The sequence below is a fragment of the Rhinopithecus roxellana genome, chromosome 7 (genome assembly GCF_007565055.1).
Source record: "Rhinopithecus roxellana isolate Shanxi Qingling chromosome 7, ASM756505v1, whole genome shotgun sequence".
Lineage (NCBI taxonomy): Eukaryota > Metazoa > Chordata > Mammalia > Primates > Cercopithecidae > Rhinopithecus > Rhinopithecus roxellana.
The window spans coordinates 85,294,827-85,312,570 of record NC_044555.1 but is presented as its reverse complement, the minus strand read 5'-3'; the positions used below and the strand labels follow the sequence as shown (position 1 = coordinate 85,312,570).

The following is a 17,744-nucleotide window of genomic DNA, read 5'->3' as shown; positions in this document are numbered from 1 at the left end:
GCCAAGGCACAAGAATCACTTGAGCCTGGGAGGTGGAGGTTGCAGTGAACCGAGATCGTACCGGTGCACTCCAGCTTGGGCAACAGAGGGAGACTCTGTCTCAAAAATAAATAAGTAAAAATAAAAAGTTAAAAAATCCAACCATAGGTTTCCCATTGCCTCAAGGAAGGTCCAGCCCTCCGCCTCCAGGCTTGTTTTCTGGGGTGTTCTGGCCTGAGGAAGTGATCCATGGGTGGCCTTCACACTTACACCCTGACTTGCTGCTGACCCCTTGCACTAGCTGGCTTCTGTTCCTGCACCGCGCTTTCCTTCCCTTTGAGCCCCTGCATCCTCATCCCATTTGGCTGCCTAACTCTTACAGAGCCTCAGGTCATGGACAATATCCCTTCCCCTGGACTTCTGTGATTACCCTCCACTCAGGTGTGGATTATGGACCCTCCTGGGGGTGCTCTGTTCACTGTTTCCCTCATTTTGGCTGCCCTCACGGCGATCCTAACCATCCCCTTTCTTCTGGTTGCCCACATCGTATTGTAGTTGGTTTTTTCTTTTGAGGGAAGTGATTATGGCCTGTTGATACTTCTGTCCCTGGCGCCCAGCACAATCCGGCCGTACAGCAGGCAATCCATAAATAAGAGAATCAGAGGCCCACTCTGGGGCTTAGCGGCACTTGGCCTCAGGTTCCCAGCGCCTCCGTACAGAGCCAGCAGTGTCTGGTGCTGATGCACTGCCTGCGTGCCTTCATGTTTCTTCACGCCCTTGTTCAACTGGCCTCTGTTCTGTCCCATTGGGATTTTCAGTGACTTTCTAGGAGTCACAGCAGTGCAAGCATGAGTTTGGACACTGCATTCCTGTATCTCCACTGCACATGGTGAGGAAGCTCCCGTCAAACTTGGAACTCTTACATCCTCTAGAATGTTTGGAGTTTTGCAATGGTGCCCCATACTGCTAGGCATAATGTAAACATGCTCATTATTCATGGCAGAAGTTGCTCCTCTGTTTAGAATAGGTCTCTATTACAGGGTGCAACTCCAGGGTGCATTTTATTTTATTTTTTTTAGTTTATGAGACAGGGTCTTACTCTGTTACTTAGGCTGGAGAGCAGTGGCGTGATCATAGCTCACTGCAACCTCGACCCCCAGTCTCAAGTCGTCCACCCACCTTAGCCTCCTGAGTAGCTGGGACTAGAGGCACGCACCACCACACCCGGCTAATTTTTTGTATTTTTTATAGAGATGGGGTTTCGCCATGTTGTCCAGGCTGGTCTTGAACTCCTGAGCTCAAGCAGTCTGCCCATCTCGGCCATGCCTGTAAGTGTTGGGATTACAGGCATGAGCTACCGCGCCCGGCCAGGGCACATTATATGTCAAGCTGATGGTAGACGTGTGAGCCAGGAGCTATGACAGGACTGTTTTTTGCAGCAGTGTGAAATACGAAATGAATAAAAATCTGTCACACAACAGAATTCTATACAGAAGCGAAAATGCATGAACTGGAGCTAAATGCAGAAATTAGTTGAATGCCACCAAAAAATAGCAAGCCGAAGAATATATATACAATGCAATACCATTTACATGAAGTTCAAAGACGTATAAAACAGAGCAATACACTGTTAAGGAATTTGTGTGTGTGTGTGTGCGTGTAATGCCTATACATGCCTGTACATATTGTCTTAGTCTGCTATAACATAATGCCTGGGCATGGCTTCTAAACAACATAAATTGATTTATTTGGAGACAGAGTCTCACTCTATTACCCAGGCTGGAGTGCAGTGGCACGATCTCGGCTCACTGCAACCTCTGCCTCCTGGGTACATGCGATTCTCCTGCCTCAGCCTCCCAAGTAGCTGGGATTACAGGCACCTGGCACCATGCCCAACTAATTTTTGTATTTTTAGTAGAGACAGGGTTTCACCATATTGGACAGGCTGGTCTTGAACTCCTGACCTCAGGTGGTCCACCTGCCTTGGCCTCCCAAGGTGCTGGGATTACAGGCACAATTATGTATTTCTCATAATTGTGAAGACTAGGAAGTCCAACATCAAGGTGGTGGCAGACTCATTGTCTGGTGAGGACCTGCTTTCTAGTTCATAAGTGGGACCTTCTCCCTGTGTCCTGGAATGATGAAGGGGAAACCAGCTCTCCAGAGTCTCTTTTATAAGGGCTCTAATCCAATTTACTAGGGCTCTATCCTCATGACCTAGTCACCTCACAAAGTCCTCATCTTTAGGTACCATCATATTGGGGATTAGGTTTCAATATATGAACCTTGAGGGGAAACAAACGTTCATTCTATAGCACGTGCGTGGAACTGATAAATACATAGATCCAGACAGAAGTGTTCTCTGGGCAGGAGGGAGGAGATGTGATTAGGGAGGGGCACATGGGACCCTGAGTGCAGGTAACCCTGACTTAGGCTGCACAGAAGGTACATGGTTTTTCATTGCATTATACTTTATGCCTGATATATAAGCTAAATATATTCTTCAGATGTATGATATGTCATAACAAAAATAACATTAAAAATCCATCAGCAAGTTCTAAGTGAGGTTACATTCCCAGCTCTTTGAAGAAGAAAGAGGATTAAAAAAAATTCTTACTGCATTTCTTCCACAGTTCATAGGGTAATTTTAATCAAATCATTCCTTATTTTACGTAACAGACTGATGACAGAAATACACATTGCTATAGCTCCCCACTGGTGATCACCAGTGAGTAGATGAAGTAGATCATCTCCCCTAATCCTGTCCTCTCCTTGTTCATTGCAGATGTTGCTGTGGTAGACATGAGTGATGTCTCCAGACAGCCTTCCCTCTTCTACCATCTTGGAGTCCGAGAAAGCTTTGACATGGCCAATAATGTGATCTTGTACCATGACACCGATACCGACACTGCTCTCTCTTTGAAGGTACAGGGTATTGTTCACATTCTCCTGAGTACTTCGTTTTGGGAAAGCAGAATTATATGTCTAGCTGAAATGCCATAGTAGTACAGGAAGTTGGAGAAAAACAAAGGCTTGCTTGTGCAATTCTTTCCTTCCCACCACAGGTTCTGGTTCACACAGACGACTTCCTGGCCACTTTGTGAGCATCTGTGCTATAGTCGTACGTGTGCAGGCAACTTGGGCATTTCCAAGCTCGTTAGGGAAGTGGAGGCAAACACTCCTGTTAGTTTCAATTGAAGCACACACACTTCTGAATTCCTTCATGAGCAGTTGGATCCAAACCTACACATAAAAATCAGTTCTCAACTTGGATAATAGTATGAAGACATTGAACAGTTACCGAAATGGACAGAATATTTTAGCATAGACTCAATTAGTCTTTGATGTTATTTTCCCCTAGTCTGAAAGCAAAGCAAAACTGAAAACATGTGTGTTCCTGCACAACTCATTCATGGTTAAGAATTTCTAAAATGTATTTTTGCAAGTTTGATACAAGCTTTTTTGGATAACATAGTAATTTAAAAAAATGCTTATATTTGTATAGTGGAAATGTTTAACATGAGTTATTCCGAAATTCAGTGGATACTAATATTGTTGAATATTTTAGTCAGAAAATCCTGGCCTATGTTAAATCATTTTAGAAATAATGGATTAGTTTGTTTATAACAGTGCTTCTCGGCCTTGAGTGCACTTTGGAATTACTGGGAGAGCTTGTAAATATCCCCATGCCTAGGCCTCACCCCAGACCAATTACGTCACATAATCTCAGGGATGGGGGTGGGACCCAGGCATGGAGATTTTTTTAACCTCCCAAATGTGCAACCATGGGTGAGAACCAATGGTTTGGAGAGTCAGCCTTTGCAGACATCATTTCTAAAGGTTCAGTTCCCTCAGTATTAAAAATCACTGGTAGAGAGTAGTAAAATTTTATGCCAAAGTTGGACATTTTCACTGTGTTTCTTGAGATTTAATATTAACTAGGTTTTCAGGGTTGTGTAAGGATCTGAGATTATTTCCTGGTAGAAATACCACCTGCTTGAGATGTGTAACTTGTATGTGCTAAACATCATATATATGTTACATAGATATGTACTCAGTAATTATGGCAAAATACTGTTATTTTAATAAGTCATTTGTATGATAGTGAAAGAAGAGACTTTTATTAGTGAACTTCACATTGTAGAATAGTTTCCCCAGGCAATAAACCAATGTAAATTACATTAGATATTTAGATACTGACCTTTTCTTTTACTGATTTTCACGAAGGTAGTTAGGCTTCGGAATAGTTAGAACTTAGCAAGTATGAAAGATATAGATTATTAACCTATATTTTGATGAAAGACGTGAAATTAGAATTTTTTTTTTCCAATTTAGGACAGTTTCTTCAACCGTGCCTTAGCAAAGCCCTCTGGAAAGTTTTATGGACTAGATGTTTTAATTTTTAATGATACAGAAAAATATTTCCTAAAACGGAAATGGGTAATCAGTTATATCTAACATCAGAAGAAGCAGTTTGCACTTGTTATCAGGAAATAAAAATCTCAGAATATATAAAACATGTTTTACAGGGCAGCAGTTTGATTATGGTGTTTTCTCTCCCTCTGGAAATGTCGGTGCATAAATGAGACAGTCAAGAGCTGCCTAATTATCATACTAAATTTACTGACTAAAATTGTTGTCACTGAATTTGAACATTCCTAGACTGTTGTAGCGAGGTGTCAGGAATTCGACTGCCAACACCCTTTCTGTAGGAAAGCTGACTGTGGTGTGGCCTTCACACTGATTGATTCAAGAAATGGTTCCAGATCCGGGGATAGCACAGTGCCTTTTAGGCCCTTCCTTGCTATCACTGACATTCTTTTCTGGGAAGGCAAGATGCAGGGCACTCAGCACCCCAAACCTGAAGCTCAAAATATCTTTTGGGCAAAAGCATTGGCACTGTTCTGGGGAAATCCTTATAAGCATAGATGCCCTCTAATAGTTCCAAAGGCTAACCAGTGGTGATCAGTTTTCTCTGGAATATGAATGTTGCAATTCCGAGGTTCATTGTGTTTGAAGCTTTTGGAGAGGGAGGTTTTACATGATTAATTCTTGCTCTAAGGTGGGTGCTTTTATGTGATTAATTCTTACATGGTTAATTTCTTTTATAGAGGGGAGTACTGGCTAATGCTTATGGAAATTAGCTGTTTTGAAAAAAGCTATATTCATTTTTTCTTTTTCTTCTCAGGACATGGTAACTCAAAAAAACACAGTAAGTATTACATTTTCAGAATTTTAATTCTGAAATTAAATGTAAATGTCAGTTTGTAAAATGCTTGCCTGAAAATCACCCAAATAGCAAGATGACTTCTAATCATGCCTGTGGGTTGTGTTTCTAAGGAGGACAGCTAGAAATCTCCCTATGCCTCAGCCTGCCAGCCCCAGGCCCCACTCAGCCATTGAGGGTGTGAGCCAGAAGGCAAGGCCAGGCAAGAAAGTGTATGTTCTTCATTACCTGCTGGGACTTAGAGCTGGAACCTTCTGGGTGACTCCTTCTGAGCTGGGTCGATGTTCCATGGACCACCAATAATCTTTTTGCTGGAGTCAGTACCTCCCATACTTCCCAAGCAGAGTTTCCCTAACGATGCAGGAACGTGAACTTGTATGCCAGTTAATATGGGGCACAAGTTTCTTGCCACAAATGGAAAAGAAGTGGGATGGAATTCTACTTCCTTCTGTCCCATTTATGTACTGAAGTCTCCTGATTTGGCTTAAAAGTTCTGAAATTACATAGTTTTATTGCCACGTTGGTTTGAGTAGTATAATGAAATCACCACCCTAAAAATGTTTTAAAAGGATCTTAGAAATGTTGCCAAGGTTATCCTGTACCCTTGAATGCACCCCAAGCTGCCCATCCCTCCAGACCTATGGCACTGTGGTTTGAGAAACCATGACCTGGACTCAGGACAGGCCCTTGGTCCCTCTCCTTAGAGCCTTAGTCTTCTTCCTGCTAGCCCTTCTAGAAGGAACAGGCCTGCAGACTCTCTTCCTATTCCAGTTGGAGTTCCTAGGAGAGGGGAAAAAAGGACCCAGGAGGCAAAGCTGTCCCCTGGGCACCCTCTGCAGAAGTTCCCAACCTGCAGCTTGGGGGCCCAGGCTTCCCCAGGACCCTGACAGAGCTCCCCACCTAAGACAGAAGTTTTAGAAACATAGCAAGTGGTGTAGTGCACATGATTACTATTGGAGCATGAATTTTACAAGCAGGCCTGTAAGATAAGGCATCGGGTAGTTTTAGATTCCTTCTGGAAAAGAAATGGGATCAGGCGTGACTTTTTTTCTTTTTTTTTGAGACTAAGACAGGGTCTTGCTCTGTGGGCCAGGCTGGAGTGCAGTGGCATGATCTTGGCTCACTGCAACCTCTGCCTCCCGGGTTCAAGCACTTCTCCTGTCTCAGCCTCCTGAGTAGCTGGGCTTACAGACACCTACCACCACGCCTGGCTAATTTTTGTATTTTTAGTAGAGACAGGATTTCCCCATGTTGGCCAGGCTGGTCTCGAACTCCTACCTCAAGTGATCTGCCCGCCTTGGCCTCCTAAAGTGCTGGGATTACAGGCGTGAGCCACCACACTAGGCCTTGATTTTTAAAATTACCTACTTTGTGGAGAAATGGGGAAGAAGTCGAAGGAGATTGGGCCTGAGGCCCAGGAGGTGCATTTATAGCTGCAGCCCTGTCTCTAAGTAACACTGGGCAGTCAGTTGTTCCACCCCTGCCTAGGCCTCAGGATCCTCAGCAATAAAATGAGAAATGTTGAACTATGCTGTTTTGCTCATCGATACTTTCCAGCCCTCAACATCTGTGGTTCCGTATTTATTATAGAAGCAAAAAGATGTATCCTGGATTTAATGCAAGAAATGGCTATGAAATGCTGATTCCTTAAAACAGCAAGAGTTACGTTGAGGCAAGGAGCAAGGAAGACAACTCGTTTTCTTTCTCCATTCCTCACTGTTGGATGCATCAGCACTCAGAAATATTCTCTCCTCCAGGAAACTTGGTGTCATGCTGTTACCATTCCACTACATACCTCCCTTCTGGTGCATTCTGCCTCTTCCAAAACACCCAGGAATTCCTTAACATTCTTAGTAATTCCAAGCATACCTCGGCACTATTCTTCCTAGGTATTTGTTTTTTTAGGAATAAACTTACTCTAAAGCAGTGGTCCCCAACCTTTTCATTACCAGGGACTGGTTTCATGGAAGACAATTTTTCCACAGACCAGAGGTGGGGGATGGTTTCAGGATGAAACTGTTTGACCTCACATCATCAGGCATTAGATTCCCATAAGGAGCACGCAGCCTAGATCCCTTGCATGCGCAGTTCACAATAGGGTTTGCACTCCCGTAAGAATCTAATGCCTCCAATGATCTGACAGGAGATGGAGTTCAGGCAATAATGCTTTCTCACCCACCGCTCACCTCTGCTATGTGGCCTGGTTCCTAACAGGCCACTGACTGGTACTGGTCCATGGCCCTGGGGGTTGGGGACCCCTGCTCTAAAGGCTTTGGCAGCTAATCTCTTTGCTATATTTGGCATTATGTTAGAATTTGGTGCCCAGTATTGGTCACCATGCTTGGCAAGATGTGAAAATTTAGAGCACTCAGAAGAATAAAAGGATCCCAGGTGATGTGATGAGTGGAAAATCGCCCCTAAGAGGAAAAGCTAAAGGGAATTAAGCCTTGAGAGCTACCATTAGTAGTCATCTTCAAATGCTATCCTCTTTCTGAAAGTAAAGAGATGTTTACTGTTTCCATTCCAGATGGGATGGAAGTAGGGTAAACAGAAAAATGGTTTGGATCAGCAGAATGGACATCTTGCAACTAATGGTGATTAAACATTAAAACAGAATGTCAAAGTAACTTGGGTGGCTTCTAAGGAGAATTTGCTCAGTTGTCCCCTCCATGTGGATTGGGGTAACCCTGGAATCAGACACCTGGATCATATGACCCCAGAGATTCTGAGAGAGAATCTGATGGAATTGTGGGTTTGTGATCATTTTGGAAAGATTTTAACACACACACACACACACATATACACACACACACATACATACAATGCATACATACATAGTCATAGTTAGTAAACAGTGAAGTCTTGTAAATAAGGGGTATGAATTAGATGCCACACCCTGAACATGTAGCCAGATGTTTGAAATGATTTATGAATATGTGAAAACCAAGATGCTTTGAGATCTCTTTTCAAGGAGTTATTTGATATTTCTAAAATTGTACTTTTACCCAGAAAGAGAGATGGAAAAATTGAAAATAATAACAAAGATAAAATTGTGCTTGATGATGTATTGAATTCAGCTTCATTTAGCGGTGAGGTGGGCACATTTCTCTCTTTTCTTTTCTTTTTTCTTTTCTTTTCTTGACAGAGTCTCACCCTGTAGCCCAGGCTGGAGTACAGTGGCATGATCTTGGCTCACTGCAACCTCTGCCTCCCGGGTTTGAGTGATTCTCCTGCCTCAGCCTCCCGAGTACCTGGGACTACAGGCATGTGCCACCACGACCAGCTAATTTTTGTATTTTATTTTATTTTATTTTATTTTATTTTATTTTATTTTATTTTATTTCTTTAAGTAGAGACAGAGTTTCACCATGTTGGCCAGGCTGGTCTCAAACTCCTGGCCTCAGGTGATCCACCTGCTTTGGCCTCCCAAAGTGCTGGGATTACAGGGCACGTTGCCCAGCCGTTTGTCTCCATTTCTAGGAGCAGTTGCTTTGCAGGGATGCCGAGAGCAGGAAGCCAGTCTCCAGGCTTCAGAGTGGACCACCTGCAGCTCTTCTGGGCTGCTTTGCTCTTTGGAAACATGGTATCACCTTTTGTGTTCACCTCTTTTTCAGATCATGCTCGTATTCTTGTGTTCTGGTTTTGTTTTGTTTTTTGAAATGCTTTATGTAGGTATAATTTACATACCATAAAATCTACCTAGTTTAAGCACACACAATTCAATGACTTTTAATAAGTGACAGAGTTATGCAGCCAGTTTGTGTACCACAATCTAGTTTTAGAGCATTTCCCTGACCCCAAAATGCTTATTTGCAGACAATCTCTCTTCCCACACCCAGCTCCAGGCAAGAACTAACCTGCTTTTCGTCTTATAGACTTGCCTTTTCAAGACCTCTCATGTGAAAGTAACCATACAATATGTGATCTTTTGCATCTGGCTTCCGTCACTTAGGATGATGTTTTCGAAGTTCATCCATCATCCATGCATGGATCAGTAGTTCTTTCCTTTTTATTACTGAATGGTATTCCACTGTATAGATATTCCACATTTTGTCCATTCCCTAGTAGATGGATTTTTGGATCGTTTCCACATTCTGTCTATTGTGAATAATGCCACTGTGAATATTTGAGTACAAATCTTTGTGTGGGCACATGTTTTTATTCCTCTTGAATACATGCCTAGGAATGGAATTGCCAAGTCATATGGTAAAGATAGGCTTTTTTTTTGAGCTGGAATCTCGCTCTGTCGCCCAGGCTGGAATGCAGTGGCACGATTTCAGCTCACTGCAACTTCTGCCTCCCAGGTTCAAGTGATTCTTCTGCCTCAACCTCCTGAGTAGCTAGGATTACAGGCACCTCCCACCACGCCCGGCTAATTTTTTTTGTATTTTTAGTAGAGATGCGATTTCATCATATTGGACAGGCTGGTCTCAAACTCCTGACCTCAAGTGGTCTGCCTGCCTCAGCCTCCGAAAGTGCTGGGATTATAGGTGTGAGCCACCGTGCCTGACTGGTAAATATACCTTTAATTTCTTAAGAAACTGTCAAAACAATTCCAAAGTGGCTGCACCATTTTACATTTCCACTAGCACTGAGAGGTCCAGTATCTTCACATCCTTGCCAATACTTGGTATCATCTGTCTTTTTATTGTAGCCGTTCTAGTATGAACTGATACCTGAGTGTGCTTTTAGTGTGCATTTCCCTAGTGGCTAATAACTTTGAGCATCTTTTCATGTGCTCATTAGTCATTCGTAGTCTTCTTTGGTGAAATATCTGTTCAAATCTTTTGCCCATTTAAAATTGGGCTATGTTCTTACTACGAAGCTGTGTAAGAGTTCTCTATACATTTTGGAAGCAAGACCCTTATTAGAGGTTTTATCAATTATTTCTTTTACGGATCGTGCTTTTGGTGTATCTGTGAACTCTTAGCCCAAACCAAGGTCATGAAGTATGACTCCTATGTTTTCTTTTAAAAGTTTTATAGTTTTAGCTCTTACATTTAGGTCTCTGATCCATTTTGAGTTAATTTTTTGTGTCTGATGTGAGGTAGATGTCCAACTTCATTCTTTCACATTTGGATCCCTAGTTGTCCCAGCACTGTTTCTTTAAAAACACACACACACACACACACACACACACACACACACACACACACACACACACAACTACCTTGTCATCTTTGAATCGTCTTGCCACCCTCATCAAAATCAATTGACTATATACGTGAGGTTTATTTTTGGACTCTTAATTATAGTCCATTGATATGTGTCTACTCTTACGCTAATACCACACTGGTTTAAAACTTTTCTTTTTTTTTTGAGGCAGGGTCTCACTCTGTCACCCAGGCTGGAGTGCAGTGGTGCGATCATGGCTCACTACAGCCTTGACTTCCCCTGGCTCAGGTAATCCTCCCACCTCAACCTCCCGAGTGCCTGGAATTATAGGCACACGCCACCATGCCCAGCTAATTTTTCTATTTTTTTGTAGAGATGGGGTTCTGCCATGTTGCCCAGGCTGGTCTCAAACTCCTGGGCTCGAGCAGTCTGCCCGCCTCAGCCTCCCAAAGTGCTGGGATTACAGACATGAGCCACCACACCCAGGCCTTTTTTTTTTTTTTTTTTTTTTTTTGAGACAGTTTCACTCTGTCACCCAGGCTGGAGTGCAATGGCGTGATCTCCGCTTACTGCAACCTCTGCCTCCCAGGTTCAAGCAGTTCTCCTGCCTCAGCCTCATGAGTAGCTGGGATCATAAGTGCCCACTACCACGCATGGCTAATTTTTTTTTTTTTTTTTTTTTTTTTTTTTATTAGTAGAGACGGGGTTTCGCAGTGTTGGCCAGGCTGGTCTTGAACTCCTGACCTTGGGTGATCCACCTGCGTTGGCCTCCCAAAGTGCTGGAATTACAGGCACGAGCCACTGCGCCTGACCTGCACCCAGCCCTTTTTTAAAATTTATTTTTCTTTGTTTTTTGTTTTGTTTTGAGACAGGGTCTTACTCTGTCACTCCAGCTGGGGTGCGGTAGTGTGACCACACCTCACTGCAGTCTGCACTATTTTGATTACTATAGCTTTATAGTAATTTTTGAAATTGGGAAGTGCGAATCCTGTAACTTTGTTCTTTTTCAACATGGTTTGGCCATTTGGGGCCCCTTGAAGTTCCATATGAATTTGAGGATCAGCTTTTCTGTTTCTGGGGGGAAAAAAAAAAGCTATAAGCCAATATTGATAAGGATTGCATTGTATCTGTAGATTGCTTGGCTGGTATTGACATCTTAACAGTTTTAAGTCTACTAATCCATGAATGTGGGATGTCTTTCCATTTATTTAGGTCTTCTTTTATTTCAGCAATATTTTGTAGTTTTCTGTGTACAAGTCTTTCACTTTCTTGGTTACACTTACTCCTGTGCATTTTATTCTTTTGGATACTCTTGTGAATGGAATTGTTTTCTAGAAAATTTACTTTTCAGGATTGACTTTAAAAAAATTCCTGTCACAAAAATCTTGAACACTACATTTCACTTCATATTTCAGTATTTGATTGAGTTGAAAATGGTAATTGGCTTTTTGGTCAGAGTTCTATATAAATGGCTTCTGGTTTTTCCTGTATTTTCATCCATTTTAGTTCTTATACTATTTTATGCTGCTTTGGAGATGACAGAGATAGCCACTTTCTGCAGTTTATCACTTTAGAAAACATGTTTATATGGTGACAGATCAAGGCTGAGTCTTTATGAAAGTAAAAGAGTGAAAATACAGCCAACCCCAAGGCTGCTTTATCTGTTTAACCTTGGAACTTCCTAGTACTTTGCCACTAGTGTACATAATCATACCTTTATACTTACATCTTATTTTGCAGGTTGATTTCCTCTAGACTCAGACTCTGAGGCTGAGTTTAGGGTACAGGAAGTTTATTAAGGGATACCTTTGGGATGGCTGCTGGAGAAGGGGAGTAAATAAAGCGGGACTGGCCAGAGGGAGACATGCAGCTGAGATGCAGGCTCAATGACAGCTTTGGCTGACCACCTTGGGGGAGGGAGGTCTGGAGCTGAAATGGCCTTTTTGAGTTGTCTTGGGTTGGGATGAAATGGCCAGGCCTCTATGTTCCTCCATTTGTCCTTCATCACTAGGAATGTAGCTTGGATGAGATGCTCTCTGGAATCGAGGCAGTTCAGAAGGGACTAACAGTAAGGGGCTGCTTCCTAGAGAGCTCCCAACAACTGGGGCAACACATCCTTCCTTGAAGTTGGGTTGGGGGGTTCTGGGTGGTATACCTGAGTATCCACCATGTTATTATTATTTCATTTGAGAAATGTGTGTATGTATGTGTGTCACATATACCCCAAGACTAAGAAATACATTTCCAAGGCTTAGAGGCACTGCAATAATTTTTTCCACTGACTTGGTGGGTAAATTACCTGAAAGCTGTGCATAGCCTTGCTAGAGAGGCACCATGGAGATATGCACCTTCTCTGTCCCCCGGGAGAATTACTGGGAGAAAACAAGGTGTTCTACCCAACTCTTGCAGAAGGAATTGTGAAAAGTACATTGGACTTTATTTTCGTTTGTCATGTCCTAAAGCCAGAGTTCACAGTTGTTTTTTTAAAAAGCAGAGTTAAATTTCCAAGCTAGGATCATGTTATTTAAAAAAAAAAAAAAGCACCTTATTAAAAAACACATTATTAAAAAATTAATCTGGTTCTTGACCTCTGGTTTAGGTGATTTTTTTTTTTTTCTGGAAAGCCAGTGAGATTTAAGAGAAACTCATTGTTCCCATTAAAATGGTTGTCTTTATAATCCAAATAAATTAGAAATTCTTTGAGAAACAGACACTGGCAATATTGGGGACATTGTCTTCAATACTGGAAGTCTTTCCTCTGGCTTAGGAACATGTGTAGGTCTTGAGGTCAGGATAACAAATTCTCCTGGTTTTTTCCTCTTGACTTTCTCAGGTCTTCAGTTTCCTATGGCTTAGGACTCAAAAGTATCAAAAATGATATGGATTGCTTAGGGACATTTTGGTAGAAAGACGATTAAGTTTCTTTTCTCTTTTCTGTATCCTTTGGATTTTCTGAGTTCCAAATCAAGATTTCTAGTGCTTTTATTAGCAAAGACTCAATTTCAAACAAGAAAGCTACATCTCATAATAGGGATAATTTTATTTTACACACAACATGAATTATGTAAAAATCTCCGTTCGTTCTTTCTCTGTCCCTCCCTCCCTCCTCCTCTCTCCCCCTCCCTGCCCCTCTCCCTCGCCTTCCCTCCCTCCCTTCTCCCCCTCCCCCCGCCTCGTCGCCCTGCCTCTCTCACCTCGCTGCTCTCTCCTCCGCCTCCGCGTCCCTCCCTCTCTCCCTCTCTCTCGTCTCCCCTACTCTCTTCCCCCCTCCCCTCCCTCTCGCTCCCTCCTTCCTCTCTCCTCTCTCCCCGTCCCATCGTCCTCGTCTCCCTCCCTCTCCTACCCCTCTCTCCCTACTCCCTCCCCTACTCCCCTCTTCTCTCCCTTCACCTCCCCCCTCCCTCGCCTCCCCTCCCCTCCCCTCCATCCCACTCCCCTCCTCCCTCCCCGCCCTCCCGCCCGTCCATCGCTCCCCTGCTCTCCCTCTCTCCCTCCCGCTCCCTCTCTCGTCCCTCTCTCCCTCCCTCTCGCCTCTCTCCTCTCTCCCTCCCCCTTCTCTCTCCCTCTCTCCCTCCCTCCCTCTCTCCCCCTCTCTCCCGTCCCCTCTCTCCCTCTCTCCCTCGCTCTCTCCCTCTATCCCTCCCTCTCGCCCTCTCCGTCTCCTCCCTTCCCTCCCCCTCCCTCTCCTTCTCCCCCTCCCTCTCTTTTCTCCCCCCTCCCGCTCCTTCTCCCCCTCCCGCTCCTGCTCCTCTCCCCCCTCCCTCTCCCTCCTTCTCTCCTCCCCTCCTCCCCTTCTCCCCCCCCCTCCTTCTCCCCCTCCCCTCCTCTCCCCTCCCTCTCCCGCCCTCTCCTTCTCCCCCTCCCTCTCCTTCTCCTCTCCCCTCCCTCCCTCCCTCCCTCTCTCCCTCTCCTTCTCCCCTCCCTCCCCCCTCTCCTTCCCCCCTCCCTCCCTCTCTCCCTCTCCTCTTCTCTCTCCGCCTCCCTCCCCTCTCTCTCCCTCCCCTTCTCCCCCTCCCTCCCCCACTCCCTCGCCCCTCCTTCTCCCCCTCCCTCCCCCTCTCTCTCCCTCCTCTTCCTCGCCTCTCCTTTCTCCCTCCTCCCCCTCCCTCTCGCCCCCTCCCTCCCGCCCTCTCCTCTCGCTTCTCCCCCCCCCTCCCTCCCTCCCTCCCTCCTCTCTCCTCCTTCTCCCCCGCCCTCCCTCCCGCCCTCCCTCTCTCCTCTGCCTCTCTCTCCTCTCCCCCTCCCTCCCGCCCTCCCTCCCTCTCTTCTCCCCTCCCCTCTCCTTCTCCCCCCCTCCCACCCGCCCACCCCTCTCCTTCTTCCTACCCCCCCTCCCTCCCTCCCACCCTCTCCCTTCTAGCCCCGCTCCCCCTCCCTCCCACCCTCCTCTCTCCTTCTCTCCCCCTCACCTCCCCCTCCCTCTCTTCCCACCCCGCCCTCGCTCCCTCCCTCTCCTCTCCCCCCCTTCTCCCCCTCCCTCCCTCCCTCCCTCTCCTCCCCCTCCCTCCCTCCCTCTCCTCCCCTCCCTCCCCTCCCTCTCCTTCTTCGCCCCCCCTCCCTCCTCTCGCTTCTCTCTCCCCGCAACTCCTCCCCTCCGTCTCCTTCGCCCCCCCTCCCTCCCTCCCGCCCTCTCCTTCTCTCTCCGCCCGCCCCCTCCCTCCCTCCCCTCCCTCTCTCCCTCCCTCCCTCCCTCTCGCCCCTCCCCCTCCCGGCCCTCGCTTCTCCCGTCGTCCCTCCCTCCCTCTCTCCCCCTCCTCTCTCTGCACGTCCCCCTCCCTCTCTCCCCTCTCCTTCCCACCGCGCCCTCCCCCCCTGCCCTCTCGCCCTCCCTCTCCCTCTCCCCCCCCCCACCCCTCCCCCCCTCCCCCCTCACCCCTCTCCCTCCCCTCTCCCCCTCTCTCCCTCCCTCCCTCCCCCTCCTCTCCCCCCCGCCCTCTCCCCCCTCTCCCTCTCCCCCGTCCCTCCCCTCCCCCTCCCCCTCCGCCCCTCTCGCCCGCTCCACCTCCCTCCCCACCCCCTCTCCTTCCCCCGACCCCTCCCGCCCTCCCCTCCTCCTCCCTCCCTCCCTCACCTCTCGCCCTCCCCCCTCCCCCTTCCCTCCCCCTCTCCCTCTCCCCTCCTCCCTCCTCCCCCTCTCCTTCTCACCCTCCCCTCCCCCCGATCCTCTCCCCCCCCTCGCCCTCGCTTCTTCTGTCTGCCATCCCGCTTCCCATCCCTCTCCCTCCATCCTCCCCTCCCCTCCCGTCCCCGTCTCCTCCTCCTCCCTTCCCCCTCTCTCCTCCTCTCTCCTCCCTCTCTCTCCTCGTCCTCCTCTCCTCCTCGTCGCCCCCCCCTCCCTCCTCATAACTCCGTCCGTCCTCCTGCTCCTTCCCGCCCAGACCCTCGCTCCTCTCCCGTCCACCCTCCCTCCCTCCGTCCTCCCTCTCCACTCCCTCCCCCTCCCCTCGCCCTCCCCCTCTCCCACCCTCCCTCCCTCTCCCTGTACTACCTCCCTCGCCCTCCTCTCCCCCCCTCCCCCCTCCCCGCCTACCCGCTCCCTCGCCTCCCTCCTCCCTCTCTCGCTCTTCTTCCCCTCTCCCCCTCCCGTCCCTCTCCTCCCCTTCTCCCCCTCCTCTCACCCCTCCCTCCCTCCCTCTCCCTCTCCTTCTCTCCTCTCCCCCCCTCCTCACCTCCCAGTCCCCCTCCCTCGCTCCTTCTCCCCCTCCCTCCCTCCCGCCTCCTACTCTCCCGCCTTCTTCCCCCCCCTCCCTCCTCCCTCCCTCTGCTCCTCCCCTCATCCTCCCTTCTCCTCCCTCCGCGCCCTCCCTCTCCCCTCCCGTCCCTCTCTTCTCCCCCCTCTCCCCCTCCCTCCTCTCCCTCTCCTCTCCCCTCCCTCCCTCCCGCTCTCGCCTCTCCTCTCCCCTCCTTCTCCCCTCTCCCGTCCTTCCCCTCCTCCTCCCCTCTCTCCTCTCCCCCTCACCTCTCCCCCTACCCTCTCCCTCCTCCTCTCCCCTCCCCTCTCCTCCCTCTGCTCTCCTCCTCTCACTCTCCCTCCTCTCTCTCCCGTCTTCGCCTCCCTCCCTCCTCCCTCTCCTCCTCACGCCTTCCTTCTCCCCCCTCCCTCCACTCCCTCCCTCTCTCTCTCCTCCTCCCTTCCCTCTCTCTTCCCTCCTCCTCTCCTCTCTCCGGCTCTCCTTCTCTTACTCCCCCTCCTCCCTCCTCTCGCTCCGCCTAGTCTCCCCTACCTTCTTCCTTAGCTCTCTCCCTCACCCCTCCACGCCCTCTCTCTCCCCGTCGCCTTCCGCCGCCTCTCCTTCTCCATCCCTCCCTCCCTCCCTCCCTCCCTCTTCTCCCACCCCTCCACCCCTCCCTCCCTCTCCTTCTCTCTCCCCCTCCGCCCGCCGTCCCCCCTCTCCCCCTCCCTCCCCTCCCTTCCTCCTTCTTCTCCCCTCCCCCCGCCCTCCCCTCTCCTCTCCCCCGCCCTCGCTCTCCCGCCGCTCCCCCGCCTTTTCCCCCTCATCCCGCCCCTCCCTCCCGTCTCTTCCCTCACCCTCCCTCCCTCCCTCCTCCCTCTCTTCTCCGGCCCTTCTCCTTCCCCCTCCCCCCTCCCGCTCCCTCGCCTCTCCTCCCTCTCTCTCTCTTGCCCCCTCCCCCCTCTCTCTTCTCCCCTTTCTCTCCGTCTCTCTCTCCTCTCCTTCCGCATCTCTTCTCCCCCTCGCTCCTCTCCTCTCTCCCTCCTCCTTCTCCCCCTCCCTCACCGCCCCCTCCCCTCCCCTCGCCTCCGTCCGCTCGACCGTCCTTCTCCCCCCCCTACCCTCCTCGCCCCCCTCTCTCCTCCCTCCGTCTCCACTCCTCCGCTCCTCCCTCCCCTCCCTCCGCTCTTCGCTGACCTCTCCCTTCTCCCCACTCCGCCTTCCCCTCCCCCCTCATACGCCCTCCCTCTCTCCACCCCTCTCCTCCCCCCTCCGTCCTTCTCCCCCTGTCTTCCCCCCTCCCTCCCTCCCTCTCTCCCCTTCTACACCCCTCCCCTCCTCTCCTCCGCTCCTCGTCCTTCTCCCCCCCTCTCCCTCCTCCTCTACTCCCTCTCCGCTCCCCTCCCTCCTCCCTCTCTCCCTGCTCCTTCTGCCTCCCCCCCCTCGCCCTCAATCCTCCGCTCATCCCCCCTTCTCCACTCCCCTACCATCTCCCCCTCTCGTTCCCTCTCCCTTCTCCCCCCTCCCCAATCCATCCCTCTCTCCCTCATCCTCTCTCCCCCCGCTCCTACTGCCCTCTCCTCTCCCCCCTCCCTCTCTCGCTCCAGCCCTCGCCTCGCTCTATTCTCTCCCCCTCCCTCCCTCCTCCCTCCCTCTCCGTCCTCGCCCCTCCCGCCCTCCCTCCCTCCGCTCTCCTTCTCCCCCTCCCTCCCGCCCCCTCCCTCCCTCTCTCCTCCTCCCCCTCCCTGCCC

At 49.0% G+C, this 17,744-nt stretch overlaps 1 protein-coding gene across 3 annotated transcripts in view; it reads left to right on the top strand.

Moving 5' to 3' along the window:
* Window positions 1-17,744, top strand: part of MAP3K15 (mitogen-activated protein kinase kinase kinase 15) — a 153,263-nt gene that overhangs the window by 23,004 nt on the left and 112,515 nt on the right. For all 3 annotated transcript variants that reach the window (XM_030933902.1, XM_030933901.1, XM_030933900.1), the window contains exons 2-3: window positions 2,765-2,904; window positions 5,168-5,191. In XM_030933902.1, coding sequence (XP_030789762.1) covers window positions 2,765-2,904; window positions 5,168-5,191 — 164 coding nt within the window. The remainder of the gene's footprint in view (window positions 1-2,764; window positions 2,905-5,167; window positions 5,192-17,744) is intronic.